The 27,814-nt window shown below is 52.4% G+C and overlaps 2 protein-coding genes across 8 annotated transcripts; both read left to right on the top strand.

Moving 5' to 3' along the window:
- Positions 1 to 241: 241 nt before the first annotated feature.
- On the top strand, positions 242 to 18,104 carry MIER2 (MIER family member 2). Of its 7 annotated transcripts, none has more exons than XM_063160973.1 (13): positions 242 to 279; positions 5,775 to 5,862; positions 6,968 to 7,116; positions 7,932 to 8,057; positions 8,679 to 8,802; positions 9,445 to 9,554; positions 10,154 to 10,223; positions 11,003 to 11,154; positions 12,015 to 12,096; positions 12,438 to 12,532; positions 13,321 to 13,448; positions 14,430 to 14,566; positions 15,160 to 18,104. In XM_063160973.1, the coding sequence occupies exons 1-13, from the start codon at positions 271 to 273 to the stop codon at positions 15,633 to 15,635; spliced, it is 1,746 nt and encodes a 581-aa protein (XP_063017043.1). In that variant the 5' UTR covers positions 242 to 270; the 3' UTR covers positions 15,636 to 18,104. The 7 variants fall into 7 exon arrangements, with proteins under 7 accessions (XP_063017043.1, XP_063017040.1, XP_063017045.1 ...); XM_063160970.1 differs by having other exon boundaries at positions 13,321 to 13,553; XM_063160975.1 differs by having other exon boundaries at positions 10,988 to 11,154; positions 13,321 to 13,424.
- Positions 18,105 to 20,312: 2,208 nt separating this feature from the next.
- Positions 20,313 to 26,142, top strand: PLPP2 (phospholipid phosphatase 2). The gene is made up of 6 exons (XM_063160968.1): positions 20,313 to 20,433; positions 22,103 to 22,254; positions 23,004 to 23,281; positions 24,130 to 24,187; positions 24,295 to 24,471; positions 25,101 to 26,142. The coding sequence occupies exons 1-6, from the start codon at positions 20,382 to 20,384 to the stop codon at positions 25,236 to 25,238; spliced, it is 855 nt and encodes a 284-aa protein (XP_063017038.1). The 5' UTR covers positions 20,313 to 20,381; the 3' UTR covers positions 25,239 to 26,142.
- Positions 26,143 to 27,814: the final 1,672 nt, after the last annotated feature.

Genomic DNA, 27,814 nt, shown 5'->3' with positions numbered 1-27,814 from the left:
TACTCAGGGAGCACTGCTGGGGGCACCGGCAGCGTGCAGCCTCCACTCCCTTCCCTCCGTGCCGCTCCGCAGGGACAGACAAGAAAAAACAAGGAGAGACAAAACCAGAGCCCAAGCGAACCTGCACCGAGCCCGTCCCGGCGCCGACTGCGGGCCCCGAACCGGAGCCCCTCAGACCGCCCCTGCCCTGGCCCCGCCCCCCGCGGTCCCAGCCAATCAGCGGCCGCCGCCGCATCCGGGGCCCGCGCCCCCTGCCGCTCGCGCTCGGCCATGGCGGAGGTGAGCGCGGAGCCGCCGCCGGGGTCGCGTCGGGCCCGGGGCCGTTCCCGGCCGGGCGGGCGGGAACACCGGGAGCGTCGAGCCGCGCCCGCCCGGGGCCGCCGTCCTGCGGCAGCCAGCGCGGTGATGGGCCGGTGTGGGCTACCGGGGCGGGGGCCCTTGGGCCGGGGGACGCTGAGGCCCTGGGCGGCAGCGGGCCGAGGGGCGGGGGCGGCGGGGCCGGGCACGGGGAGAGGCTCCTGGGCGGGAACGGGCGGCGCCGGCGCGGGGACCCCGCGGCCTGAGGGCGGCGGAGAGGGGCGTGAGGGGCCGGGGGCTGCGGGAAAGGCCCCGGGGGCAGAGCGGAGCGGGAGCACCGGGGCTGCGGCCCGGCAGGACCCGGTTTGGGGTGGCTGGAGCCGGGCTCGGGGGTGCGGAGCTGATGGAGGGGGCTCTGAGGTGAGAGGCGGCCTGAGCAGCGAGGTCGGGATGCTGGGAATGGCAGAGGGTGGGGATGGTGTGAGGAAATGTTGGTTTGGGTGGCCGGGATGGTTCTCACCACCTTGCCCAGGGGCCAGAAGGCAAAGAGGGACCAGGTGGGGACTCCCCATTGCCTCCACCGTTGCCGTGTTGTGTTTGCCTTGGTGTCTTGTGCTGAAATGGTTTTGCTCTATTGCTCTTTGAGCTGGTGATGCCCATCGAGCTGTGCCATGTCCCTCAAACATCCTTGACCTGTTGTGATGGTTGTTGTGACACATGCACGCTTCATTTCTGTGGCATGACCCTCGTGGTGGCCACAACATGGAACAAGGCTTCCAAGGGGAAGACTTTGAGGTACTCTGACTACATCTTGTCCCAGGGCAGGGCTTCTCTTCCAGGATATTTCAGCATTCTGCAGGAGGGCTTCTCTTCCAGGATATTTCAGTGTTCTACATGAGGATGGTCTGTTTGCCCAACCACCATGCTTTGGCCTTTGGTGGAACACCAAGCTTGTTGCATTATTCACTTGTGCCAAAGTGTTGTTTGGGCACGTTTTTGGCTCCAAGTGGTGCCTCAGCACCCTGCCCAGCTCACAGAGCTCAGGGGACATCCAGGAGCTGTCATTGTCTCTTGGGTGAGGTTTGGTACAGGTGTGGTGGGGCCCTGATCTTCTTGGCAGTGCACAAGGTGGGTTGTGTGTGGTGTCATCTGTTCATTCTTTGGTTTTTCAGAGACAGAACTTGCAGGACAAATCTGTTTCCATCCCTGGCTACATCTGGGGTTTGTGGAAATGGCCCCATGGCCAAGGAGTGTGTACAAAGCAGGAAGGTTTCTCACTGAATCTGAAATATTCAGATTTAGACTGGCTCAGGAAACTATGTTAGTTATTGAAGGGTGGCACTGGAAAGGGGAATTTTGGTTTTTCCTCACTTTTTTGCAAGAGTGATTTCAGTCTGGAAGGTTTTCTCAAGGTAGGCACCATTGGCCTCACACTGGGAAACAGCTTTGTCAGGGCTAAAGCTCAGGCTCTGCCTCTGTGTGTCCTGAATGATGGCTGAGCTTCATTCCATGTGCTCAAAGCCTTGAGTCCACACCTCAGGAAGGAGGGCAGGAGTCACCCAGAAATGCAAACAGGAGAGTGAGTAGTTACAACCTCAGTGTAACCTCTGAGAGGAAAGTTACTCCTGTGCCCAAGCAGCAGAAGCTGGCAGGAGGAAAGCAGTGCTGGGGATGGGAAAGTGAAATTAAAGGAATTTAATCTCCTTTTTTCCCCCACCAAGATTCAATGTCCCATGGGCACAGGAGCAAATTTCCATGATCACAGTGCAGTGGGAGAATAACTGGAGAATAACCCATGGAATCTCTCAGCAGCAGCAAGAGCAGTGACACTGTGGTCTAGAACTGTTCTCTGTGTTTCTGGTGCATGCCAGGCTCTTGCATTTCAAACATTTCAAACCCAAACATCACACAGGAGGCAGAAGTGTTGGGCTGCACCTGCCTCACCTTCAGACCAAGAGTAACTCCACTTCCCATGGCATTGCTAATCAGGGCAATCAGAAATATCAGCTGCATTTTTAACCCAAGCCTGCCTTTCTCTTCTATTCCTTTGGTTCTTGCTTCTTCTGGATTTTGAGTAATCTGAGGGATTTTTCTGTTCCATGTGTGTTCAGATTTAGGCATGGAAAGGGCCATTTGCTTGGTCTGATGTTTGATTTGAAGTGTCAGGCTGCACCTGCCTCACCTTCAGACCAAGAGTAACTCCACATCCCATGGCATTGCTAATCAGGGCAATCAGAAATATTCTGACCTCAGCTGCATTTTTAAGCCAAGCCTTCCTTTCTCTTCTATTCCTCTGGTTCTTGTTTCTTCTGGATTTTGAGTAATCTGAGGGATTTTTCTGTTCCATGTGTGTTCAGGTTTGGGCATGGAATGGGCAATCAAAATATTCTGTCATCAGTTGCATTTTTAAGCCAGGCCTGCCTTTCTCTTCTATCCCTTTGGTTCTTGCTTCTTCTGGATTTTGAGTAATCTGAGGGATTTTTCTGTTCCATGTGTGTTCAGATTTAGGCATGGAAAGGGCCATTTGCTTGCTCTGATGTTTGATTTGAAGTGTCAGGCTGCACCTACCTCACCTTCAGCCCAAGTAACTCCACATCCCATGGCATTGCTAATCAGGGAAATCAGAAATATCAGCTGCATTTTTAACCCAAGCCTGCCTTTCTCTTCTATTCCTTTGGTTCTTGTTTCTTCTGGATTTTGAGTAATCTGAGGGATTTTTCTGTTCCATGTGTGTTCAAATTTAGGCATGGAAAGGGCCATTTGCTTGGTCTGATGTTTGATTTGAAGTGTCAGGCTGCACCTACCTCACCTTCAGCCCAAGTAACTCCACATCCCATGGCATTGCTAATCAGGGAAATCAGAAATATTCTGACATCAGCTGCATTTTTAACCCAAGCCTTCCTTTCTCTTCTGTTCCTCTGGTTCTTGTTTCTTCTGGATTTTGAGTAATCTGAGGGATTTTTCTGTTCCATGTGTGTTCAGGTTTGGGCATGGAATGGGCAATCAAAATATTCTGTCATCAGTTGCATTTTTAAGGCAGGCCTGCCTTTCTCTTCCATTCCTTTGGCTCTTGTTTCTGTGATCTAATGGATTTGTGAGTAATCTGAGGGATTGTTGTGTTCAAATGTAGGCATGGAATGGGCTGTTTTCTTTGTCTGTCACTTGTTTCTTGTTCCCTCAGCCCAGCAGAGCAGTGCTGGTTATTCCATGGTGATTCCATTGCTCTGGTGCTCTGTTACTGCTTTGGAGCATTAATTCTTGATTATTTATGGAATTGTCACTCTGCTGTAGTGGCCAAACCTCCTCCTTTCAGCACCTGGTTATTAACAGGAGATCTCATTGTTCCTGAGGTATTTCTGAGACCTTTTCAAGCCAGCCCATCCATACCAACAGCTCCAATCTTTGTTTTCAGAATCTTTATTGACCCCCAGGCAAGGAGGTGCCATTGATCATTGCCTGAACAAATCTGAGTTCTGCAGGTTCTCCAGGACCTGGAGGGAGTCAGGGCACACCACACCCCTTCCAAGGAACCGTGTTTGTTTGCTTGGAAGGATTTATCCAAGAGGGTTTTGTGCTTGGTCACATTCCAGCAAAGCCCAACAAAGGCACATTGACACTTTCCTGACTTACAGAGACATTTCCTGGTATGACCATCCTCAAAATGGAGCCTGTCCCCTTCTCCTTTCATCATCCCATAACTTCTCCCTTCTCTTTTTGTGGGCATGGCTGCAGGGCTCTGTTTGGGGAGATTAACTTGGGGGGTGGTGGACTGGAGGCATCTTCTTGGTTATTATGGAATTTCCAGTCTGTGTGTTGTTGTCTGAAGGGACTCACTGAGAACTCCCAGTCTGTGCTGGCTTTTTGTGGTGAACACTTTGCTTTGTTGTTAGAGGATAGATTTTAATGTGAAGTTTAATTTTAAATTGTGAGAGGCTCCTGTGGAAGGCTGTGAATGCCCCAGTTCCAGCTGAAGAAGTGAGGAGTGGTGGTGCACAGCTGAGCTTGTTGATGGCTGAGTATCCCACAGAGATGTCACTGGGGACTGGGGGACTGACTCTGGGATTTTCTTCTGCACTCAGGTGCTGTCACTCACCCCAAAGCTTTGCTTGTTCACCTGTTTGCTCCCCGCTAGGCTGAACTTGATCAGCAGCATTTCCAGGCACAGCAGATGTTCTGTCTGGGTTGTTTTCCTCAGCCCCTGCTGCTGCCTGAACTTGTGACCTGGCACCAGATGCCACCCTGCAGGTGCCTGTGCTGGGGTTGTGCCTCTCCCACCTCACCTGTGCCACTTCTGGTCCCACCAGGCTCCTTCTCTGCTGTCTCTTTGCTCCTGGGTGCAGTGAAGCATCAGGGAGAAGCCAGGGTGTTGTGGTTGCCTGAAGGGTCAGTCCCTAAAAATGCTGTGCTCAGACACAAGTGTGTGTGTTTAAAATGACAGCTGAGGGTCCAGGTCCTTAGTTTAAGTGAAGTTGTAAACCACAAAGCTGTGAGATCTCAAACTGGTGTGGGGGTAAGAAGTGAGCAGAGTGTTTCTGGTCCTTCCAGGCTCCTTCTCTGCTGTTTCTTTGCTCCTGGCTGCAGTGAGGCATCAGGGAGAAGCCAGGGTGTTGTGCTGGCTGCTCTCTGAAGGATCAGTCCCTAAAAATGCTGTGCTCAGGCACAATGTGTGTGTTTAGAATAACAGCTGAGGGTCTAGATCCTCCTTTTAAGTGAAGATCTGAGATCTCAAACTGGTGTGGGGGTAAGAAGTGAGCAGAGTGCTCCTGGTCCTTCCAGGCTCCTTCTCTGCTGTTTCTTTGCTCCTGGGTGCAGTGAAGCATCAGGGAGATGTGGCTGGCTGCTCCCTGAAGGGTCAGTCTCTAAAAATGCTGTCAGACACAGTGTGTGTGTTTAGAATAACAGCTGAGGGTCTAGATCCTCCTTTTAAGTGAAGTTGTAAACCACAAAGGTCTGAGATCTCAAACTGGTGGGGGGATAAGAAGTGAACAGAGTATTCCTGATCCTTCCAGACTTCTCTGCCTGCTCTGCTGTTTCTTTGCTCCTGGGTGCAGTGAAACATCAGGGAGAAGCCAAGATGTTGTGGCTCCCTGAAGGATCAGTCCCTAAAAATGCTCAGGCACAGTGTGTGTGTTTAAAATAACAGCTAAGGCTTCAGGTCCTTTATTTAATTGAAGATACAAACCACAAAGGTCTGAGATCTCAAACTGGTGGGGGGGATAAGAAATGAACAGAGTGCTGGAGGTAAAATAGATGGAATGGAAACACATGGATTGAGAGAAGGTGGAGAGAGGAGGCCAGGAAAAACTGTTCAGTACCTGCTGAGCTCTTTTGAGCAGCAGTTTCTGCCACTGCCCTCTGGGCCTTCTGGTAACTTTTGTTTTGAACTTAAATTGAATTTGCTGGTGGGGTGAGGCGTGTGGAAAGGTGGTGTGTTTTAAGGAGAGCTGTCTCAACCATGTTTTTCTCTTTTCCTGAAGGCCTCTGTTGGCCGGCAGAGCCCCAGGGTGGTTCCATACCCAGCCCGTGGTCTGTGTCCTGGAGAGCCCTCCCTTCAGAGCGCTGCAGGTACCTCCAGCCCCACCTCCCTCTGCCTCCTGCTCTGCTTTCCTGAGGAAACAAAGTTTCTGTGATAATTTCCCTTCTCCTTGCAACATCTCCTCAGCCTGTTGGTTGATTCCCACGCCGTTTGACAGAGGAGGGAAGTGTTAAAGATGCCAAAGATCCTACAGGTGTCCATTTGGCCATTCTTCTTTTTGAGTAAGGGGTGATTACCTTGAGTAAGGGGAGATTACCTTGAGTAAGGGGTGATTACCCTTTCCCCCTAATTTTTCCTCACTTTTATTCATGTATCCCAAGACCCCTTCCCAGATTTCACAGGATTTATCCTCAGGTGTGGTCATGGCAGGTATGGCAGAAAAGCATCTCATGGGGCTGCAAGGAGGGAGAAGGGAGAAAGGGGAATCCATGAAAGTAGGAGAAAAAAAGGAATATTTGGCCATTCTTGAGTAAGGGGCGATGCCAAAGCTCCTACAGGTGTCCATTTGGCCACTCTTCTTCTTAACTAAGGGGTGATTACCTTTTCCCCCCATTTTTCCTCCCTGTTATTGATGTATCCCAAGACCCCTTCCCAGATTTCACAGGATTTATCCTCAAATGTCATGGCAGGTAAGACCCTGGCCAAGGTGCAATGGCCCTGGCAGCAATCCCAGAAAAGCATCTCATGGGGCTGCAAGGAGGGAGAAGGGAGAGAGGGAAATCCATAAAAGTAGGGGATAAAAAGGAATATTTGGCCATTCTTGAGTAAGGGGTGATGCCAAAGCTCCTACAGGTGTCCATTTGGCCATTTTAAATTAAGGGGTGATTACCCTAAAAATGCCCCCAGGTGAAGGAGAGGCTGCAATGTGTGCACACATATTGTGAGAATCCAGTGAGGACTGACACACAAATACTCAGAAAAGCTTCAAATTCAGCTTCCAGTCAGTTGTGGGACTCAAATGTGCACAGAACCTTTGTGCTGATGAAGTGAGTGCTGCCAGTTGTGATCTCTGTTCTGCCTAATCTCTTCCTCTGGCTTATCATGCCTGCACACACACAAGAAGGGATCATCCCTGGCTTTGTTGTTGCATCTCAAGATGTGTTCCAAGTGTCCAACTCCTTCTGATCCCTGCAGTTGTGTCAATGGGCTCAGCTGATCATCGACTGAACCTGGCAGAGATCCTTTCCCAGAACTATGGTGTGAGGGAAGAGAGGGAGGAAGATGATGCTCAGGAGAAGCAGAAATCTTTAGAAGAGCTGGAGAAGAGTTTCAGTGCCTCTCAGGTAAAGGCAGCAGGGGAGGGGAAGGGAAATTACCTGGAGGATTTGGTTGTTTGCTGTGTGAAGCTGTGGGTGGTCCCAGGGAGACCTGAGTGGAACACAAACTGTTCTTGGTGACAGGGAGTGTCTCTTCAGGCCAGGTACAGGGGGTTTGCTGCTCCCCTTCCTCTGCTTAAATACCCTTGTGCTGTCTGGCACTTGTTTGAAATCTAGAATAAAAGATAAAGATATTTTTAAAAATGCTTTGAAGTGAAATGTGACCATGTTCACAGGGGTCTTATGTTGAAGGAAGAGATGAGGATCTGACTCCGTGTTTCAGAAGGCTTGATTTATTATTTTATGATATACATTACATTAAAACTGTACTAAAAGAATGGAAGAAAAGGTTCTCATCAGAAGGCTGGCTAAACTAAGAATAGAAGGGAATGATAACAAAGGTTTGTGGCTTGGACAGAGTCTGAGCCAGCTGTGCTGATTGGCCATTAATTACAAACAACCACATGAGACCAATCACAGATCCACCTGTTGCATTAACAGCAGATAATCATTGTTTACATTTTGTTCCTGAGGCCTTTCAGCTTCTCAGGAGGAAAAAAAATCCTAAGGAAAGGATTTTTCATAAAAATATATCTGTTACAGTGAAAGCTCCTGGCTTTTCCATACCTTTGAGAGGCACAGGTTACAGTGGGTCCCAGCAGTGTCACCTGAGACTGCTCAGAGCCCCCAGAGGAGCTGAGCTGCCCTGTGTGTGTCCCAGCTGCTGTGCTGCCCTTGTGGTTGTTCTCTTCCTGATGCAGCTTTGTCCTCCTCTTGCTCAGAGCAGTGAAATGCCATTTGAGGAGCTGCTTGCACTGTATGGCTATGAGGCATCAGATCCCATCTCGGAGCAGGACAGTGAGAGCAATGACATCACTCCCAACCTCCCTGACATGACTCTGGATAAGGTGAGAGCAGCTCTCTGCCTGGTGGCTGCACATGGGGTTGAGGTTTCCCCCCATTTCAGAGGGCTTGGAAGGGGCCTGCCATGTTCTGGGGAACACCAGGTGCAGAAATAAGAGTGTGAAGTGTTTAGAGAAGAAGGGACAAAGGATATCTGTTTCAAAATGTAGAAACTGTATGGAGCTTTGGTTACAAGTATTTGTACATTGATGGGGGTGTGTCAAGAGCCAGGGAAAGTTTGTATCCTCTTGTTCTAGCTGAAGTCTATAGAAAGTGGGGTTTTTTGGAGAGGGTTGGGGTTTTTTTTCTTTCTTCCTCCTTCAGGATTTTTGAGTTGTTTGCTGTGAGTGCAGCTCTACAGAAGGGGATGCTTGCTCATACTGTCTGCCTTCCATAGGAAGCCACTGATGACACTTGTTAAAGTGCTTCTAGGGAAAATAGTCTGGGTGTGGTGGGAGTGTGAGAGAGAATCTGTCTTTGGACAAGCTGTGGGAGGGTGAAGAGCTCTGTGGATGTGACCAATGCTGGCCAAAAAATGCTTTTACTCTAGTCCTCACTCCCTCTCTTATATATATTTTTTTTTTTGAATTTAAAAATATTTTTCACTTTCTTGTTGTTGTCAAAAGGAACAAATAGCGAAGGATTTGCTTTCAGGGGAAGAAGAGGAGGAGACACAATCCTCAGCTGATGATCTGACTCCATCCGTCACGTCCCACGATGCTTCGGACCTATTCCCAAACCAGCCTGGCTGTATGTGTCACTAGTTCCTAAGTAGCTGCTGTTCACTTTTACATATGATGTGCAGGGGAGGGTGAGAATGCTTCTCTTAATTTTGTCAGTCTCCTGACATCAGATTTTCCACTTTTCCTCCTAGGGACTGTCTGCATGGCAGAGGCGTTACTGGGCTTTGGGTAGGACAGGACAGAGCGTTGATGAGCAGTGGGATGAGGGGAGAATTTGCTCAGAATACTCAGAGAGAGAGTGGGAATTGTTTTGCTGCCTGCTGTAATTGCAGTCTGAAAGATCAGTACCTCATCTGACACCTCTACAAGTGAATAAATTCAGTAGTAGTAATGGAGTGATGTGTTGTGGCAGTTCCTAAATGTTGGAATATGTGGGAAGCCAAAGCACGTGGCAGGGACTCTGCATGAAGTGATGTTATTTCTTCTGCTGTCTTGCAATAATAAGGAGTCTGAGCTTCCCCAGGTTGGCCATCCATGTGGCAAATGTCCAAATTCTTATACCTAAAGTGAGAAAATTAAAATATAGGTAAGTCGTCATTGTAGACCATGCTGAAATGGACTTTAGGACAGAAAATGAAGGGAAGGAGAGGGAATGTAAAGGAATAGAATAAAAAAATCCTAACTGCAGATCTTTTCCTTTCCCACAAAGCAAACAACTTCCTTGCTGATGAAGACAAAGAGCCATGTTCATCACCATGTGCTTCCTCCATGGCTGAGGACTCAGAGGTGGATTCCATCCCATCCAATGAGTGTAAGAAGGTAAATGACCTGAGTGCATTGGGAAGGGGGACTCTTGAATTGGAAAAATGCATTACACCAAATCACTGTGTTATTTCCCCAGTTGGCTTGCATTTTGTGGGAGGCAATGGCAGATGTGGGTAACAAGAGGGGTTTTTAATACAATCTTGAAATTATCTTCTGATAAGGGAAGTCTGTTGTGCCTTGGTAAATTAAATCTGCAACACTATAAAGGTGAAATGCCGTGCAGTATTCCCAGCAGGATTTACTGAGGGGGAACCACCTTTCTAAAGAGAGGAGCAGGTTTCCAAATTCATCTTGGCTGTGAAGGTTGCAGGAGAACCTCTGCATTGCTTTATTTCCACCCTTATCTGCTTGCCATAGATCCTTTCCATTAAAACTATGTAAATGCTGAAAGTCCCCACAGTATTATCTGGTTGATAATAAATCTTCTTAGTTACCCTATAAAATAGTCAGGGTTCACCAGAAACAACAGTGACAGAGGGGGCTACCAGTAAATAAATCAGCCTTGTAGTGGTGTAGCCCCTAAATCATGAAGTACAGCCTGCATGGAGCATTTCCCATTTCAATTTTCTCACCTCTCTCTTGTGGGATTTCAGGAGATCATGGTTGGACCTCAGTACCAGGCCACTGTTCCCATCCTCCGTTTGAACAGGCACAGGCAGAAAGGTAAGGCAGCCTCTTCTTTGTGCCTGGGCTGGGCTAGGGCTGCTGGCAGGGGGTTCTCATGGGCTCTGGATCTCCAGTCCTGCTCTGGATCTCCAGGCTGGGCAGCTTTCAGTGCTCACATTCAGATTTACTGGCTGAGTTAATAGGGATGGGAGCACAGGGACAGAATTAGTGAACCTCACTGAGATCTGGGTTGGTGTGACAGGTTTGCAGGAGGGGGTCTCAGCTGTTGCCAAAGAGAAGGAACACTCATCTGGGGATGCTCTGATTTATTCTGACATCTTCCTTAAGTAGTGAGCACCTCCAGTGCTCCCTGGAGATGATCTGTTTCTGATTTTGGGATGTCTGCAGAGCAGACAGAGGTGCCTTGATTTGCAGATTGTGTCCAATAATGAGTGCAGTATGAGTGCCAGCTTGTTGAGCTTCTGGACAAGAAAGCTAAAACAGTTTTTATTTGCCAGGATTAATTAATCAAAACAGCAATCTTTGAGAATATGATAACAAAAACTTCTGTCAGCCAACCTTTCTGAAACAATGGAAGCAGGCTGAGCCTGTGCCAAAGGCCCTAAAAGAGATATAAAGAGCTTATCTGCCTCCAAAATCAGGAGGGAACAGGCAGTGCCTTGAGAGATGTTTGTCATCTCTGGTGCCAAACTGGAGCAACCAAGCAAAGATTTCCTCCCTCCTCTGTCTTCCCCATGCATGCCCGTGCAGACCACTTCTCAAAAAGCAGCAGAATTCTCTGTTTGATTATCTTATTTCAGTGCTTTTTCTGTTAGCCTATGAGAATGAAGATCAGCTGCTTTGGGACCCAAACATCCTCCCTGAGAGGGAGGTGGAAGAGTTCCTGTACCGAGCTGTGAAGCGCCAGTGGGACGAGCTGGCTGGCAGCAGCCTGCCTGAGGGAGAGGTGGTCAAAGACAACGAGCAGGTGAGCCCAGGGCTTCCTGCAGCCCACACAGACCCAGCAGGTGCTGGCCCAACAGTGTCATGTTCCCTACAGAGGGCAGAATAAGGTCAAACTCCAGTGATCCTAAGTGAGGGTGTGAAATATGGGTCTCCTCTACCCCAATCTCGTAACCTTTTTGAGATTTATTTCACACCCAAGATAGCTCAGCTACTTTAGAAGGCATAAAATCAGCAGGATGGCTTCGGTGGTAATGTTGGAAACAAAAAGGTTGTAATAAAAGCCAAAATAGCAAAGCTCTTTACAGAGAAAAACCAAGTTAGGGCAAGAGGTTCTTGCTGCTGGTAAAACTCCTCACAAAAGCCATTAGTTTCTTTGTTCTCTTCTTTTTCTACTAAGTTAGGTGGGACGTTTTTGCTTCTGTCCAGTTGAAGTGAAGTCCCCCAAGTCCTGTAAGATGTCTTTCCACCTAATTGAGGAGAAAAACTTCTGAGCTTTTTTCCTTTTTAAGGGGACAGTTTTGTCACTCCATCAACAAGGGGCACATTCCTGTAAGGGTGTGTGCCCAGCTGTGCTCTGGGGAGATTGGTTACTCTCCCATTGGGTGGACTGGGAAAGTCAGCAGATCAACCATTTCAGAGCAGCTGTGTTTACTTCAAGCTAGCCAGGTTAGATGCTGGTGGGATTGCATCTGTTGAGTGCCAGGGTTTGTTACCCAATGCCTTAAAAAGTGGGGTAATCTCTGCTGATGGTCAAGGTGGGGTTAGCAGCAAGGTGGCTCCTGGGAAATGGAAATTTTACAAGACAAATGTGAGTCATGAGCGGGCTGGTTTGTGGTGTGTTGCTCAGGTAGGTGCTGGGAGTGATTTCCTTCTGTTCCCCAGGCTTTGTATGAGCTGGTGAAATGCAACTTCAATGCAGAAGAGGCACTGAGGAGGTTACGGTTCAACGTGAAGGTTATCAGAGGTAAGGACCCCCTTTTTTGGGTTCATTATGGCCAAAATAAAACTCTTTTTAGATTCTGCACATCTCCCCCAACTCTTTGTTTCCATCTCCCCCAACTCTTTGTTTCCATCTCCCCCAACTCTTTGTTTCCATCTCCCCCAACTCTTTGTTTCCATCTCCCCCAACTCTTTGTTTCCATCTCCCCCAACTCTTTCTTTCTTTGCATCTCCCCCAACTCTTTCTTTCTTTGCATCTCCCCCAACTCTTTCTTTCTTTGCATCTCCCCCAACTCTTTCTTTCTTTGCATCTCCCCCAACTCTTTCTTTCTTTGCATCTCCCCCAACTCTTTCTTTCTGTTGCAGATGAGCTTTGTGCCTGGAGCGAGGAAGAATGTAGAAATTTTGAGCATGGCTTTAGGGTCCATGGGAAAAACTTTCACCTTATCCAAGCCAACAAGGTAAGGCTGCTCCCCCCAGGTGAGGAGCAGGGGAAGGAGGAAGGTGCTTGGGCACCACAGGTGTGTTTTGGGCCTGGGCTGACACAGGGAGTTCAGGATGGCCGAGTTCCAATCCCAGGCTTTGTGTTGACTCATGCCAGCAGGTGATGGGCTGTTCACTGCCCTGCTCTGCCTTATTTTCCAGGTGGGAGAAGTCACAAACACCACTGACCTGCATGAGTGATGTCAGTTAATTACTGATTAGCCCTTTCTGGAGTCTCAAAAGTTCTTTCCAAACTCTCAGCCCTTGCAGTACTTCTGTGAATGAGTGAGTTGAGCATGTGGATGTTTCGTAAAGTCCCCTGGGGTCCTCTAGAATGGCAGATGCTGTTGTAGGGAGAGCTGGGCCCCGGGACATGCTGCTGTGCTGGGAGTTGGCAGAACCAGAGAGTCCAGTTCTACCACTGGTTAATTGTAGGCATGTTGACGCTGGCCAGTGCCAATGGATGCAGGTTTGCTCTCTCTCTGCTAAGTGTGCTGCTGCTGGAAGCACAGGAAAGTCCTGCACGAGTGTGTGTGGCCCACAGGGGTCTGTGCCAGCAGCTGTGTGCTGTGGGGAGTTCCTTTCTCTTGGCCACCTCGGAAACCTCAGTACGTGCTTCTGTTCTGCAGCAATGTGTCCATAGCAATGTAAATCACTGTAATGCACTTCTAACTTTCTGTGCTGGTTAAATGGGAATTTAGCTCCTTGCTCCAGGAGGTGCAAAGGATGAGGGTGGGCTGTCCTGACTGGGGGTGTTTCTCCTCAGGTCCGCACGCGGTCGGTGGGCGAGTGCGTGGAGTATTATTACATGTGGAAAAAATCAGAACGTTATGACTACTTCACTCAGCAGACTCGTCTAGGAAGGAAGAAGTACGTCCTCCACCCTGGAGCCACGTGCGTGGAATATTCTCACACTAAAATTAGTAATGTTAACCTCCCCGTGAAGATTCCTGCTGCAAAGCACCTCCGCTTAACAGACTGCGCTTTCTTCTCCAGAAGGTTTCTGGGGTGGGAGGATGGAGGGATGCACGGGGAGTTCTCAGAGCACAAACACTCACTTGGTGTGGGGAGGGAAGATAAAAGAACTCTGGACTTTCTCGTCCTTTTCTGTGTGTCAAAAGTAGTTTTGTTCCAAGCACATCCACAAAAGGCTGGGGACAGGGATTCAGAGCTGACTTTGAAAGAACTCTGCTTGATGAGGTTTTGGGAAGGGAGCTTTTTAAATTCCAAAAATGCATTTATTTCTGGTGGTTTGGAACCTGAATTAATTTCCCTTTGAGGCAAATTCTTCCCTTTGAAATGTATGCTAATTACCAAAAGTACTTTTCAAAATACACCTTTTCAAAAAAGTTGAAACGGAAATCTCTTAATAGGTCAAAATGAAATATTGAAGCTGAATCAATTAAAAATATCAGATGAAGGCTTAGAATTTTTTCTTTTAAATTCTGATGCAACACAGGAAAATACCTGAAACCTTAAATCTTCCCAGGGTGGAAAAGCATATTTCTCATCACTTGCTCTTTGCTGGCACACTGAGGACCCACCGCAGTCATTGCATGAAACTGGGTGTTCCCACCCAAACTGGGTGTTTGTTCATGGATTTATTTCCCTTTGGAACAGGCTGAAGCTCACAGAATTGGGGGCAAAGCTCTTTAGGAAGCTGGAGAGTTCATTTTGGTTTATCATGGGCTGGTCTTGGCCATGCTGTTACCTGAGATCACCTCCTCAGGGCTCTGAGAGCAGGGAGGGATGGACATTCATTCCAGCGATGTCTCTACAGTGCCATTGCTTTATTTGTTGATGGGTTTTAGTCCCAGTCACCTTTCTCCTGCCTGCTCAGCACCTGGTGGCAAGGCTCTCTCTGTTTCCCCACAGGGATTTCACTGACAATGACCTGGATGGGGTTGAAGTGGAAAACACAAATCGTTCTCGGAGCTCCCCACCAATTCCCTCTGCAGCTGGCTGCCTGGATGCTCACTTTGGGCAGGATCAGATTGCAATTGAGAGCACAGGTAATTCCTTTTTGTCTGTCTGCTATGGGGTTTTGGTGTCAGCAGGAGTCTTGTTTGTCTCTGCACTTGACCAGGGGTGACTGTAAAACAGTTCTGGGCTAGGAGGGGTGGCCTAGATCATTCCCCAAACAAAAGGATCACCTGAATGAGCTGCTTCCAAAGCTCTGACACAGACAGCTCCTCCAGAGGCCGGGTTAAGGCCCCAGAAGTGAGGTGCAAGCTGCTTTCACACAGAGCTGGCTGTGAGAAGATCTCCAGGGAGCCCCACATGGGTTCATTCCCTCACTGTCCTCCTGCAGATGAAAGCTTTGTGTTGGCAGCTCCCAGGGGTTGTTGGCACGAGGGGATAGGATTTAGGGTTTGGCTTATCTTGCAGTGTGTCTGTGAGGTTTCCTTTAATTTCCATAGAAACACTGATGGCCTCCCATCTGCTGTGGGCACCTTGCCTTCCCTCGGTGGTGGGGGCTGACGGGGGAATCTTGGTTGCTGTAACAAAGAAACACTTGTGCCACCTAACAAATACCATCTTGGGCATTGTGGACTCACTTTGAATTTGACTTTTTTTGTTCTTCTCTCCGTCCCCACCTGAGCAGAGCCCCTGAGCGTGGAGAGCACAGCCTGCAGCCTGGGCAGCATCAGTGAGTCAGGGCAGGGCTATGAATGCAGCACCCCCTCGGAGACAAACTGCTCCTTTGACCCCTCGGAGGAGACACCCTCAGGGGCTGTCCCTGTGCCCTGCCCACGTCGCTCTGTCACCCCCTCCGAGCCCGAGCTCTTCGCTTTGCCACCCGCGGCACCAGGACTGGCAGAGAAGCAGGAAACGTTGCAGAACTCTGGTGAGACAATAACCATGGACTTCACTCTCCCTGCAGACATTAATGAGGAGTTGCCTTTAATTGCTGGAGCTGTGGATTTGGACAGAGACCCTGAGGCAGTGGTGGCCCCTGCTCAAGTGTCCTTATCGGTCACAGATTTCGGTCTCATCGGCATTGGAGATGTAAATACTTTCCTGACTGCTCATCAGGCTTGCCCAGCACCTGTGGCTCACTCAGAGCCTCTGTCACAGTGAAAGTCTCCAGTCACAAATTTGTCACAGACCCAGCAAGGACTTTGACCTGACTGAGTGAAATTCTGGAACTTCCACTGTCCTGTAGGGACAGTTTGGAGCTGTCGGTCGGAATCCGTCTTTCCATCCTCCTTGATCCAAGGCTACAGTGAAACCAAACACCTTTCTGCTCCAGTGTATCCTGACACAGTTGTGCAAAGTGGTGGCTGGCTTTCCTGAGTGGGGAGGTCCCTCACCCCCCTCCTGTGCTGGCCATGTGTCACCCTGGGTGATGCCAGTCTGCTCAGACAGTCCCTGCCTCGGGATGGGGACGTGTCCCTTGGCCCCAGAGGGACAGTCTGAGGTGCTTTGAGAAGAAAGATGTGTCACCATCATGGTGAGGGTGCAGGCTGGGGGTCTGAGAGCCTGGGAGGGCTGCAGGGCAGTTTCCTGCAGAGATGGGCACGGTGATGCCAAGGGAGGCTGATCCCTCCTCCACGGGCAGCGTGCTGCAGAAGGAGCCACTCACCCTGTCCTCCTCCCAGCAGCCATGGACAGGACAGACACACAGCTGCTGATGGATGGAAACACTGCTGTGAGCAGTGAGTAAGGGGGTCATGCTGCTGACAAGTGCTTTGGATATGCTGGAGGGGGGAAAATAATCTAGGACATCTCCCATCACCTGTGCACAGCCCCTGGGACCACAGCAGGCTCAGGGAACGGGTGCCTGGCTGGCAGTGTCACCTTGAGTCCTGCCTGGGACACTATCTCAGGCTTTAAAGAGAGGATTGGGACAAGCTGGGCCTTAAGGACCATGACAGCAGCTGGGCTCTCATGCCAGGAGCTCTGGCAGCAGCCACGTGTTCTGACTCTCCACCAGCTGCAAGTGGGACATGGCCTGGCCCAGCCCTTGGGCAGAAATGTCAGGTTTTGGAAGGGGGTGGCAGCAGCCACGTGTTCTGACTTTCCACCTGGTGGGACATGGCCTGGCCCAGCCCTTGGGCAGAAATGTCAGGTTTTGGAAGGAGATGCTGTGTGTGCAGCAGCATCGTGTGCACTCGAGTCCTTCTCACCTCCCTGTGCAGTGCTGGGCCAGGGAGAATTTCTGTGGGGAGGAACAGGAGGTTCTGGACTCAGAGTGCTGCTGGCCAAGAGCTGCTGCTGCTGCTGGCAGGGGATGACCTGATCTTGTCTGGGCTGATCAGCCAGAGGGTAGAATGCAGGTGAAAACATCTGTAACTTCCCAGTTTGTTCCAGCAGTTTGTCAGCAGAGGGAGGAGGTTGCTCGGCTCCCAGGGTGTCTGGGATGTGGGTGTTAGCACAGTCCCACAGCATCCCTGTGCCACAAAACAGGCTGTGCTGAGAGGAAGGTGTGTCTTCTCTGCCATGGAAGGTGCCAGGTGCTGTGCAGAGCCCCAGGAGCCTGTCCTTGGCTGTGCTGGAGTCCAAAGCTGCTTCAGTTCCCAGGTGTGTTGCAGGTGTGGGGTTGGCCATGGCTCAGTTGTTCCCATTCCCCTTTTCCCATGCAGGGAATTCTCTGTGCTCACCTGCTGGGCAAAGCTCCCACAAGAGCTGTGTTTCCTCCAGCTGTGCTCTGCAGCTGGGAAGGGGCTTGGGTTGAGGGTTTTGGTGAATTTGGGGCTGTGATTTCGGTGCATTTGGCAGGTACCTAAACCCAGGAGGCTGCACCTTCCTTTACCTGGCTCTGGGAAGTTGTGCCCAGCCCTGCAGCAGGAGCAGGAAGACAGCTTCAATGGGATGTCAGGATTGGAGCTTGTCTCACCTCCTAAGGCCCAGATGTGGTCTGTGTGCTTTGCCAGGGGTTTGCTTTGGTGCCCAGCTCTGTGCTGAGCCCCAGGCGTGGCCAGAGGTGCTGAGCAGGGGCCTCCCCCTGTCCTCTGCTGGGAACAGAGAGCAAACACGAGTGCCTGCTCCACAGTGGAACTGCCCAGGTTGTGATTCCCCTTCCCTGGGGGTGAGAGAGGCTCCGTGGCTGGAGGGAGAAGAGGAGGCAGGGTGAGAGCTCAGGCAGCCCTCCCAGGGAGGGCCAGGCCTTGGCATCTCCTCCATAGGCTGAGAACATTCTTACTTTTCCTGAAACCATTTTTTCTTTTGGTTTATTTCAAGCCCTAGTGAAAGGAGAGGGGAGCTGGCTGAGGCAGAAATCTCTCGATGTCCTTCAGTGTTGTTTACAGATTTGCATGGGGTCTTTCAACATGAGTGCAGCGCTTTTTCCACATAACTTTGAGGGAGAGGGGTGAGAAAGGCTGGGACAGGGAGGGGGTTTGGTTCTGGTTGGTTGTTTTTTTTTTTTTTTTTTTTTTTTTTTGGTTGGGGTTTTCTTTTTTCCTTCTTACAAAGCACATTCACTTTGAGCCGCTCCCAATGCTGGACTCTTTTCTCCCTTGCCCCCCAGCCCTACACTGTGAAGTGACACTGCCTTGAAGACCCCTCGCCATTATTTATTTAATTAAAAACCTAATTTGAAAGTGAGTCAGAAGTCTGTCTTCTTTTTAGAGGCCAAGATGCAGCAGTCCAGCGTACAATGATGGCAAAACAAGAGCAGAGGTCCCTGCCTCTGCTGTCTGATCCTCTCCTGCCCTCCACAAGCGCTCTCCTCCAGGCAGGGCAGGATTCCCTGTGCCAGGGGGGCCATCCCAGCCTGGGAGGAGGCCCAAAGTTTTCCCTCCCTGTGCTGGAGCTGGAGGGAGCTGTTTGTTCCTCTCACAGGTCCCCCAAATGCCGGTGCCAGGTCTGAGGTGTTGAAATGCAGGGGTGCCTCCAAACTTCAACCACAACAAGCTCCTAGAGGCAAGTGGAGTGTTCCTGCTGCAACTGCGTTGTGTTTTCCCACCTCAGTCCCTCTGTTCCATCACAGACTTCTCTTCTCTTCTCTTCTCTTCTCTTCTCTTCTCTTCTCTTCTCTTCTCTTCTCTTCTCTTCTCTTCTCTTCTCTTCTCTTCTCTTCTCTTCTCTTCTCTTCTCTTCTCTTCTCTTCTCTTCTCTTCTCTTCTCTTCTCTTCTCTTCTCTTCTCTTCTCTTCTCTTCTCTTCTCTTCTCTTCTCTTCTCTTCTCTTCTCTTCTCTTCTCTTCTCTTCTCTTCTCTTCTCTTCTCTTCTCTTCTCCCTGTCCTGAGGCTGCCCTGAGGGCTCCAGCTCTGCCCAGATACGAGGCAGAGTACGAGGTGGGCACAGCCCAGGGCAGGAGGGACAGGAGCGGGTTCCTCCCTTCTTTAAGGCCCCGATGAGCAGCGGGAACCGCGGGTTGGAGTCCGCCTGGGACCGCGATCCCTCCTTGGCATCCTGGGATACCAAACGCTGGTTTCAGCCCTGTGTGACCCGAGGCGGTGAGAGCAGCAGGACCGGATCTCCAGGACGCTAAAGACCCCGGGACAGGGTCCTGGCCGGATTCCGCAGTTCCTCAGGGTCCGGGCTGGATTCCGCAGCTCCGGGGCCGGGTTCGGGCTGGATTCCGAAGCCCTCCGGGATCCGGGGCAGATCCGGGCCGGTTCCCCCGGGCCCGGCTGCAGCGGCGGCGCTCGGACAGCAGAGGGCGACACCGCGCCACGCCCGGGCCCGCCCGCGCCCCCCGGGACCCGCCCGGAGCCACCGGAGCCGCCCGGGCCCCGCGGCACCCCCGGGACCGGCCCGGTCCCGCTCCGCTGTCGCATCTGTGTCCCCACGGGGCCTTTAATCTTCACATCCTCGACACAGCCTGGGCATCCCCCCAGCTCTCCTGCCTCGGGGCTCTCAGTTTGCTTGGGGTCTGCAGGCAGCGTGTGTGGGGCAAATCCTGCCCCAGCCGTGTGCCAGGAACCCTGGGGCACATCAGGGCACGGGAAAGCTGTGACAGAGCCGCTCCGTGGTTCTGTTCTCTCTCCTGGAACTCGAGAGTATTCCCAGCTCTCTCGGCTTCCCACAAACAGCCTTGACATTCCGCGCAGGCCGCTCAGCCGCGCTTCAATCACCCGCATTATCAGCCATGGGTGGTTTCTGTGTTATTTGTTTCCTTCCCGACATCCGGCCTGAGCAAACAGCCGGGATGCGACAGTCCCTGCTCCAGCGGGGAATTGCTGCGCTCCAGCCCTCGCTCCTGTCCCCATTCTGGGTTTCAGCACATCCCCAAACCCACCGGGGAAGCACCGGGAGCCCCCAGGGCGCCGGAGGCTCAGAAAATACAGCCAAATATCTCAGCAGCTGAATCAGCTCGCCCTGTGTGCTCACCCCGGTGTGTGCTGCATCCACAGGGCTCCTGGACATCCCTGCTTCCCCTCAGGAAACCCATCTCGGACCGAGCCAAGCCGCTTTGTCCAAGACTGTCTCGTCTGTACAAACCCCGCCAGCGCACCCAGCGCATTTCAGGGGCAGAATTTTCCTTTTTGTCCCTTTTTTTCTCCTCGGGACATAGCCCCGAGGCGGGTGGGACTCGAGCGGCTCCCGAAGCGGCCTCGCTCGCTTTCTTCTCCCCCTTCCCCCTCGGTAGGGAGCCGGGCCAGGCGGGGTGGGCACCGGGGGGCTCCGGAGGGCCGAACACCGGAACGGGACCGGAGGAAACGGCGGGGAGCGAGCGGGGTTTGGCTGCAGGGGGTCCCGGCCCCACCGAGCCCCACACCTGCCCCGGGCCCGCCGCTGCCGCCCCGCCCCGGCCCTGGGCGGGGGCACCGGGCCCGCCCCGCCCCGCCCCGCCCGGACTTTACCTCCCGGCCGGGCCCGCGCCGTTCCGGGCCATGTGAGGCGCGGGGCCGGGCCGCGGGGCCGCAGCGGCTGCGGGATGGAGCGCAGGAAGGTCTTCGTGGCGCTCGACGTGCTGTGCCTGGCGGTCGGTGAGGGCTCCGTGCCGCTGCTCTGCCCGCCGCGGGCGGCTCCGGAGCGGCTCCGGTGGGGCTGGGCTGGGGCCAGGTCCGCCCGGAGGTACCGGGGCTCCGCGGTCCCGCCGCGCTCTGCCCGGTGTCCGCCACCTGCCCGGCGGGGTCCGGTGCTCCGGGCCTCCCCCGGGACCCACCGGCGGCGCTGGCGCCTCCCGCCCTACCCCAAGCGGGACCCTCCCGGTTCTCGGGGCCGTTCCCTTTTCCGGGAACGGTCCCAAGGGAGGGTGGGAGCCCGGTGTGTCGCTGTCCGGGACGATCGGGCTCGGGCGGCTCCGGGACGGCTCCGCCGCCGCCCTGGCCGCCTGCCCGCCGCCGAGCGCGGCGCTCCGCGGGGCCGGTGGGTTCGGAGCGCCCCTTTAGGACCCCCCTGCTCCTTCCAGTGCCGGTAAATGTTTCTAAAAGTGCCGTGCAAGGAAGTAACGAATTAAGACGGACTAAAAATAAAGGCCCCGGCTCGGGATCGCGGCTGGAGCTTCCCCGGCTGCGGGGCGGCGGCACAGGCCGGGTCCCGGTTTCCCCTCGCGTGGCCGGCCGGTGCTTTATATTTTTAGGGAGCTTTTTTGGGAGGATGAAATTATCCGGGAGGAAAATTGGTGTCTAATTTGAGCTGAAAATGGACGTCTGAGGTGTGCGGGGAGGGAGGAGGGACTGGGGCCGGTTCCGTGCCCCCGGCGGGGGTGGCGGGGCAGCCCCCGGTGCTTCATCCCCCGCGGTCCCTCCCGTTCGCTCGGTGGGAGCGGGCACGGGCGGGGACAAAGGTGCGGGCTCCCGGGAGACGGAGGAACAAGGGGAGGCGGAAACCACCGGGAAAGGCGGAACTGGGAGAGGAGCCCGGCCTAAGGTGGCCTCCGGGGAGGGGGGGGGCGCTTCCCTGGGGAGCGTCCTGGGCTCGTCCTTGGCTGTGCCTGAGCAGGGATGGAGCAGGGGCTGGCGCGACTGATGTGCCGCACAGAGACCCCAAAACCCCTCTGGGTCTGGGGGTAGTTCCGTCCTGGGTGAGCTCACAGCTGCCCCAGCGTGCTGTGTGGAAAATCCTCCTTGTCCAGGCTGACCCAGCCAGCACAGCCTCTCTGCAGAGCCCGCAGGAGCTGGGGGAGAGGAGAGGCTGGCAGGAGGATGAGGGGAGCAAGCCAAGTGCAGTGAAGTCCTGTTGTGCCTGGGTTGGGTCATGTTCAGCATCTCCCAGTGCCGCCTCTCCTGGAGCTGCTGTGGGACCATCTGGGGGGCCCTTCCCTGCCGTAAAACACATTTACAAGACGCCTGTGCTCGTTAATTTTATCAGCTCTGTCTCCCCAGGCTGGGCAGTGTGAGGAGAGGGCACGGGCTCGGTTCTTGCCCCTGCTGTGCCTGGGGAGGAGCGGGGCAGCCCTGGGGGCTCCGTGGGTGCCCGTTTGTGGCTGTCCCCTGTGGTATCTGGGTGCTGCAGGCATCTGGGAGCTCTGATAGGGCCCTATCGCTCTCAGGGCAGTGCGCTGGTGGGTTCAGGTCCTGCTGCCCTGGGTACAGGTGGCTCAGGAATTCATTCTTTGGGAGGATCCCTCCCTGGCATCGAGGAGCAGAGACTTAGGGGTGAGAGGTGCGTGCTGGCTGCTGTCCCCAGCCCTCACCTCTGTGTGCCTTGCAGCGTCTCTGCCCTTCATCATCCTCACTCTGGTGAACTCCCCCTACAAGCGAGGCTTCTACTGCAACGATGACTCCATCCGCTACCCCTACAAGGCTGACACCATCACCCACGGCCTCATGGCCGGGGTCACCATCAGCTGCACCGTCATCATCGTAAGGAACTGCCACCCCTTCCCTCCAGGACAGGGTCAGGTTGTGTCTGGGGGCTCAGCAGAGCCACCTCCAGAGCTCTGGATGGGCAGCAACACCCTCAGCTGAGCCCTGCTCCGCTTTGGCGTGGGGAGAGGCGCATCCCATGGGATGGAGAGAGGGTCTGTGGGCTCCTGTGCAGGTGGGTGCCAGGGTGGATGCTCTGCCACAAACCCAAAGCATCCTGCACCCCCGGGGAGCTGCTCAATAGCCCCCAGCCCTCACCTCTGCACCCCTGGGAGCTGCTCAATAGCCCCCAGCCCTCACCTCTGCACCCCTGGGAGCTGCTCATTGCGACCGTGTTCACAGGGGTCTCAGGTTGAGGGAAGAGATGAGGATCTGACTTTATGGTTTAGAAGGTTTGATTTAGTATTTTATGGTCTATATTACATTAAAAATATACTAAAATAATAGAATAAAGGATTTCATCAGAAGGCTGGCTAAGAATAGAAAAAGAAAGAAGAATCATAACAAAGGCTTGTGGCTCAGACTCTGTCCAAGCCAGCTGACTCTGATTGGCCATTAATTAGAAACGTCCAACATGGGCTAATCAAAGATCCATCTGTTGCATTCCACAGCAGCAGATAATCAATGTTTACATTTTGTTCTTGAGGCTTCTCAGGAGGAAAAATCCTAAGGAAAGGATTTTTCATTAAAGATGTCTGTGACAGCTCACAGCCCCCAGCCCTCACCTCTCCCCCTGCTCTCTGCAGATCTCATCAGGGGAGGCATACCTGGTCTACACCGAGCGTCTCTACTCCAAATCAGAGTACAACAATTACCTGGCTGCCCTCTACAAGGTGGTTGGCACCTTTCTCTTCGGGGGAGCCATCAGCCAGTCCCTGACTGACCTGGCCAAGTACATGATCGGCCGTCTGAGGCCAAACTTCCTGGCTGTGTGCAACCCTGACTGGTCCAAGGTGAACTGCTCCATCTATGTGCAGCTGGAGAACGTGTGCCAGGGGGAGAGCAGGAATGTCACCGAGTCCAGGTGAGCCAGGGTGACACAGGATGGCTCTCTGCCACCTGCTCACAGTGGCAGCCCCAGGGCAGGAGTCTTGTGGGGACCAGCTGGGGGCTCGCTTGTGGTGGGGTTCACAGGATGAGGGGAAGAGACGAGAATGTTGACTCCATGTTTCAGAAGGCTTGATTTTTATTTTATTTATTTTATTGTTTATTTTGATTTTTATTATTTTATTATATATATGATATTAAAACTATATTATATATATAATTTAATATATATATTATATATATATGTATATATTAATATAATATATATATTATATATAATAGATATATATGTATATATTATATATACATATATAATATATAATAATATGTATTATAATAATATGTATATTATTACAATAATATATAATATTATATATTATAATATATAATAAATAATATATAACGTTATATAGTATAATTATATATGTATATTAATAATATATAATTAATAATATTATATACATATATAATAATATATGTAATATTTACTATATAATATACACTCTATTATATTAAAACTATACTAAAAGAATAGAAGAAAGGATTTCATCAGAAGGCTGCTAAGAATAGAATAAAAATTAATAACAAAGGCTTGTGAGTCATTGAGACAGTCTGGACAGCTGGACTGTGATTGGCCATTAATTAGAAACAACCACATGAGACCAATCACAGATGCACCTGTTGCATTCCACAGCAGCAGATAATCAATGTTTACATTTTGCTCCTGAGGCTTCTCAGGAGAAAAAAATCCTAAGGAAAGGACTTTTCAGCAAATATCATGGCTACACTCACTCATGGCCTGAGCCATCTCTTTTTGCCCCACAGATTGTCCTTCTACTCAGGACACTCCTCCTTTGGGATGTACTGCATGATGTTCCTGGCGGTGAGTGCTGTGCCACGGAGCCCCCACACCTCCCACACCCCAAATCCCCCATCCCTGCGTGGCCGCTGACCCTGCCCTGCCTGAATCCTCCCTTCTCTGCCCCCCAGCTGTACGTGCAGGCCCGCCTGGTGGGGAAATGGGCCCGGCTGCTTCGTCCCACCATCCAGTTCCTCCTCATCGCCTTCGCCATCTACGTGGGCTACACGCGGGTGTCCGACTACAAACACCACTGGAGCGACGTGCTGGTGGGGCTGCTGCAGGGGGCTCTCATTGCCGTCCTCATCGTGAGTGTCCCTCTGCAGCCTCCTGTCCCTCCTGCCTCTGGGAGCCCCTCAGGAACCCCGGCAGGGGACACTCTCTGTGCCCTGAGGGTGCTGAGAACAGCCAGGCTGCTCAGAAGAGACACCATCAGGAGAGGATAAAAGGGCTGACTCTTAGCTGGAGTTAATCCAAGGTTTTATTTGGAGCTCCCACACCTCAGGGGGCTCCTGCTGAGAGCCTCCAGAGAGGTGCCAAGGTTACATTTAAAGGGAGGTGGAAATCTAAAGTAGATAACATTTACTAATCAATAAGAAAAAATTAAGGTATGGATATTGGGAAATGGACATTTAGGTCAGTGTATGGGGTAACACCTGGGGGGCTGACCCCTGGCCTCTGGTTAATCATTTGATGTCCTGGAGGAAAGTTCTAGATGGAGAGGATGGGATGCTGAGTCAGGGAGAGAGCCAGGGTGGGATTTGGGGGTGATCTCGGCAAAGGAAAGGGATCGCACAGGTAGAGGGAGAGGGTACATCTGGGAAAAATATGGGGATACAAAACCAAAACTATTACAAAGGATAAAAACACACTACAACGAGCTCATAAGCTCCTGCCTGGCCTGACCAAGTGTCCCCAAACCATTTTTTTTTTTCAGGTTCACTACGTCTCTGACTTCTTCAAGCAGCGTCCGCCCCGGCAGTGCGAGGAGAAGGACCCGGAGCGCAAACCCAGCCTGCCCCTGACCCTGACTGACCCTGAGCACAATCACTACAGCTACAGGGGAGCCCCGTGAGCCAGCCCTGCCCCTTGCCGTGCTCCTGGCTCTGGGCACAGCTGGCTCTGGGCACAGCTGGCTCTGCCTTCACCACTGGCCCCACGGCTCCGGTGCCTCTGGCTGTCGCTGGCACGGGTGGGACAGCCCTGCCTGCTCCCACGTGCCCATGGTGCTGCCAGCACCCTGCCCATGGGGAGGGGATGTCCTCCCCCTCTGTGCACCTGAGTCACACCCCAAGGCTGCTGTCCCAGCCCTCTGTGAGGAGGGAGGGAGGGGAGGGTGGCACGTGGGGGTGGATTTTGGATTTATTGGGCTGGCGGAGCACAAGAGCAAAACTCCTGGGGTGGGAAGGCTGAGCTTGCCTGGGCCCAGTGTGTGTTGTCCCTGTCAGATGATCCAGCCATAGACAAATACAAATCCTCACAGGCACAGAGGGAGCAGGAGGGCTAGCTGTAGTGTTTTGGAGAGGATTAAAGCAATCCAGAGCTCTTCTCTGCTCCATTGATTACCTTTAAGAGCAGCCCTGCCTGCCAGCAGCTGCTGAGAGCAGAGGGTGCCTGGGCAGGCTCTTCTCTGGCTGTGCCCAATTCTGCAGTGCTGGGAGCCAGAGCTGTTTGCCCCCTGCCTGCTTCACGCCTGGCTTGGGCAAGGAGCTGCTGCTCCAGCCTTTGTCCCTCCTGCAGCTTCAGCTGATGCTTTAGGGTGTGTGGCGGGGCTAGGGGAGACATTTTCTGTGGTAAAGGAAAATAAAAATGGGGATGTGGAGCTGTCCAAATGTCCTGGGAAAGCGGGGGCAATGGGTACAGAGCAGTCCCATCACTGACACGTGGCTGCCTCCAGCACTGCAGTGCTGTGGGTCTCTTTTTAAAGTACATGCATTTTCATTATGATGTTGTTTTTAAATTAGATCATCCTTAAAGAATGTCTGTGTCGGGCCTGTTGTCTTTTTTTTTTTCATGGATGCTCCTGGCCTTGGAGTGGATGGGTTTAAGTGTTTGGGGTTTTTATTTCCTACAGAAAGGCGTCTGAAGCCCCTCAGATGTAGGTGGGTGTGATGGTGTTCACAGGGGTTCTTGGATGAACCAGCCAGATCCATCCTGGTGCTGTGTCTCTGCTTCAGCTCGTGCAACTGAAGAACGAGTCTGGACTCTTCACTTTTTGGTCTTGAGGTTGTTTATTAATTCTTATCTATAAAATTTTCTTTCTGCTCAGCAGGGCAGCCACAGGCACTCTCTGTGTTGTCCTTTTATACCACAAACTATGTATAACATATTTACCCTTAATTCCCAATATCTATCACCTATGTTAGACAGTGCACTTGTACTCCAAACCAATCCCAAAGTGCCAACATCACTGCAGAAAATGGAGAACAAGAAGAAGAAGGAGAAAGGGTAGACATGCCCAGATTCCTCCATCTTGTCCCCATGACCCCCATACCAAAAATCCTAAAATCTAGTAACTTCTGTTACTTTCAGGTCCTCATGCAGAGTTGGCAACTTGCTCCAGGGGTCAAAATCAAATCCCCGGGTGCTCTGGGCTGTGTGCCAGGGTCTCTGAGCCCCCCAGCAGGGTTCTGGGCACCCAGAGGGATGCACTGAGTCCTGACAGTGCTGCCCTGGTCCAGGAGCCTCCTGCACTCCCCAGCCCTGGCGAGGGAGGAGGGAAGGGAAAGCAGGGAGAGGCTCTTGGAAAAAGTGACGCCGTGTGTGCCTGCAGCTCCTTGGCTGGGGGAGGCAGGGAGGGATTTGGGAGCTTGGAGCAGCTGCCCTGTGTCCCTCTGCTGCCCAGGGGCTGGCACAGGTGACAGCAGGGCCAGGCTGAGGGGTCCTGGGGGCACAGGGAAGGAATGAGGGACAGAGAGGCAGCACCTGGAAGCCTGAGGATGCCCCCCAGTCCCTTTGGGGCGGGATGGGCAGTGCCAGGGTCAGCTCTTGCCCATGCTGAGTGCAGCTCCTGTGTCCTGCTGGGATCAGAGGGAGCCCCGGGCTGGCTGCGTGCTGTTGCTGTGCTTGTGCAGTGTGGGTGACTCCAGTCTAGACAAGCCCTGATCAAAAACAACCTCCCTGCGTGCAGGGAACTCCCTTTCCCTGACGCTGCTTCTCTGTTTTCCTCCAGAGCTTTCTTCCCACCACCACCACCACCACTTCCCAGGGTCCTTCCCCCATCCCTGCCCTCCAGGCTGGTTCTTTAATGTCTGTTGGTGTGAAATAAAGCTGGAGGAAGTGCCAGGGTTTGCAAACAAAGCCCTGCAGAGGCTCAGCAGCTCCTGGAGGCGCAACCCAGGTTTGGGGAGCTGCCTGCTTGATTTTCCTTTGGTTTACTACGGTGCCCAGCAACTGCCCCAGTTCCTGGCACTGCCTCAACAGCTCCTGTGCCCAGCCAGGAGCGTGCCTGCTCCCTTCTCCCTTCCCTGCAGATCTGATTGCGCCCCGTGGATGCAGCTCTGGAAAAACCAGCCAGGCCACAATGCTGCAGCGTGCGGTGCTCCCAAGGGCAGGGCTGGCTCTGCATCCCCGGCTCGCAGCTGTGCCCTGCTCGGGGATGGGCTGGGACCTGACCAAACCCGTGGCATGCCAAGCCACATGTGAGAGCTG

This window comes from Melospiza melodia, chromosome 7 (genome assembly GCF_035770615.1).
Source record: "Melospiza melodia melodia isolate bMelMel2 chromosome 7, bMelMel2.pri, whole genome shotgun sequence".
NCBI lineage: Eukaryota > Metazoa > Chordata > Aves > Passeriformes > Passerellidae > Melospiza > Melospiza melodia.
This window is presented reverse-complemented; position numbering and strand designations above follow the sequence as displayed.

Excerpts from the sequence above, each read along its gene's own strand:
- PLPP2 (XM_063160968.1), top strand. The coding sequence starts at position 20,382 with ATGGAGCGCAGGAAGGTCTTCGTGGCGCTCGACGTGCTGTGCCTGGCG. Across the intron at positions 23,282-24,129 it reads AGGAATGTCACCGAGTCCAG|ATTGTCCTTCTACTCAGGAC; the intron begins GTGAGCCAGGGT and ends TTTGCCCCACAG. Across the intron at positions 24,472-25,100 it reads CTCTCATTGCCGTCCTCATC|GTTCACTACGTCTCTGACTT; the intron begins GTGAGTGTCCCT and ends TTTTTTTTTCAG.
- MIER2 (XM_063160969.1), top strand. Across the intron at positions 7,117-7,931 it reads AGAGTTTCAGTGCCTCTCAG|AGCAGTGAAATGCCATTTGA; the intron begins GTAAAGGCAGCA and ends CCTCTTGCTCAG. Across the intron at positions 13,554-14,429 it reads TGCGCTTTCTTCTCCAGAAG|GGATTTCACTGACAATGACC; the intron begins GTTTCTGGGGTG and ends GTTTCCCCACAG.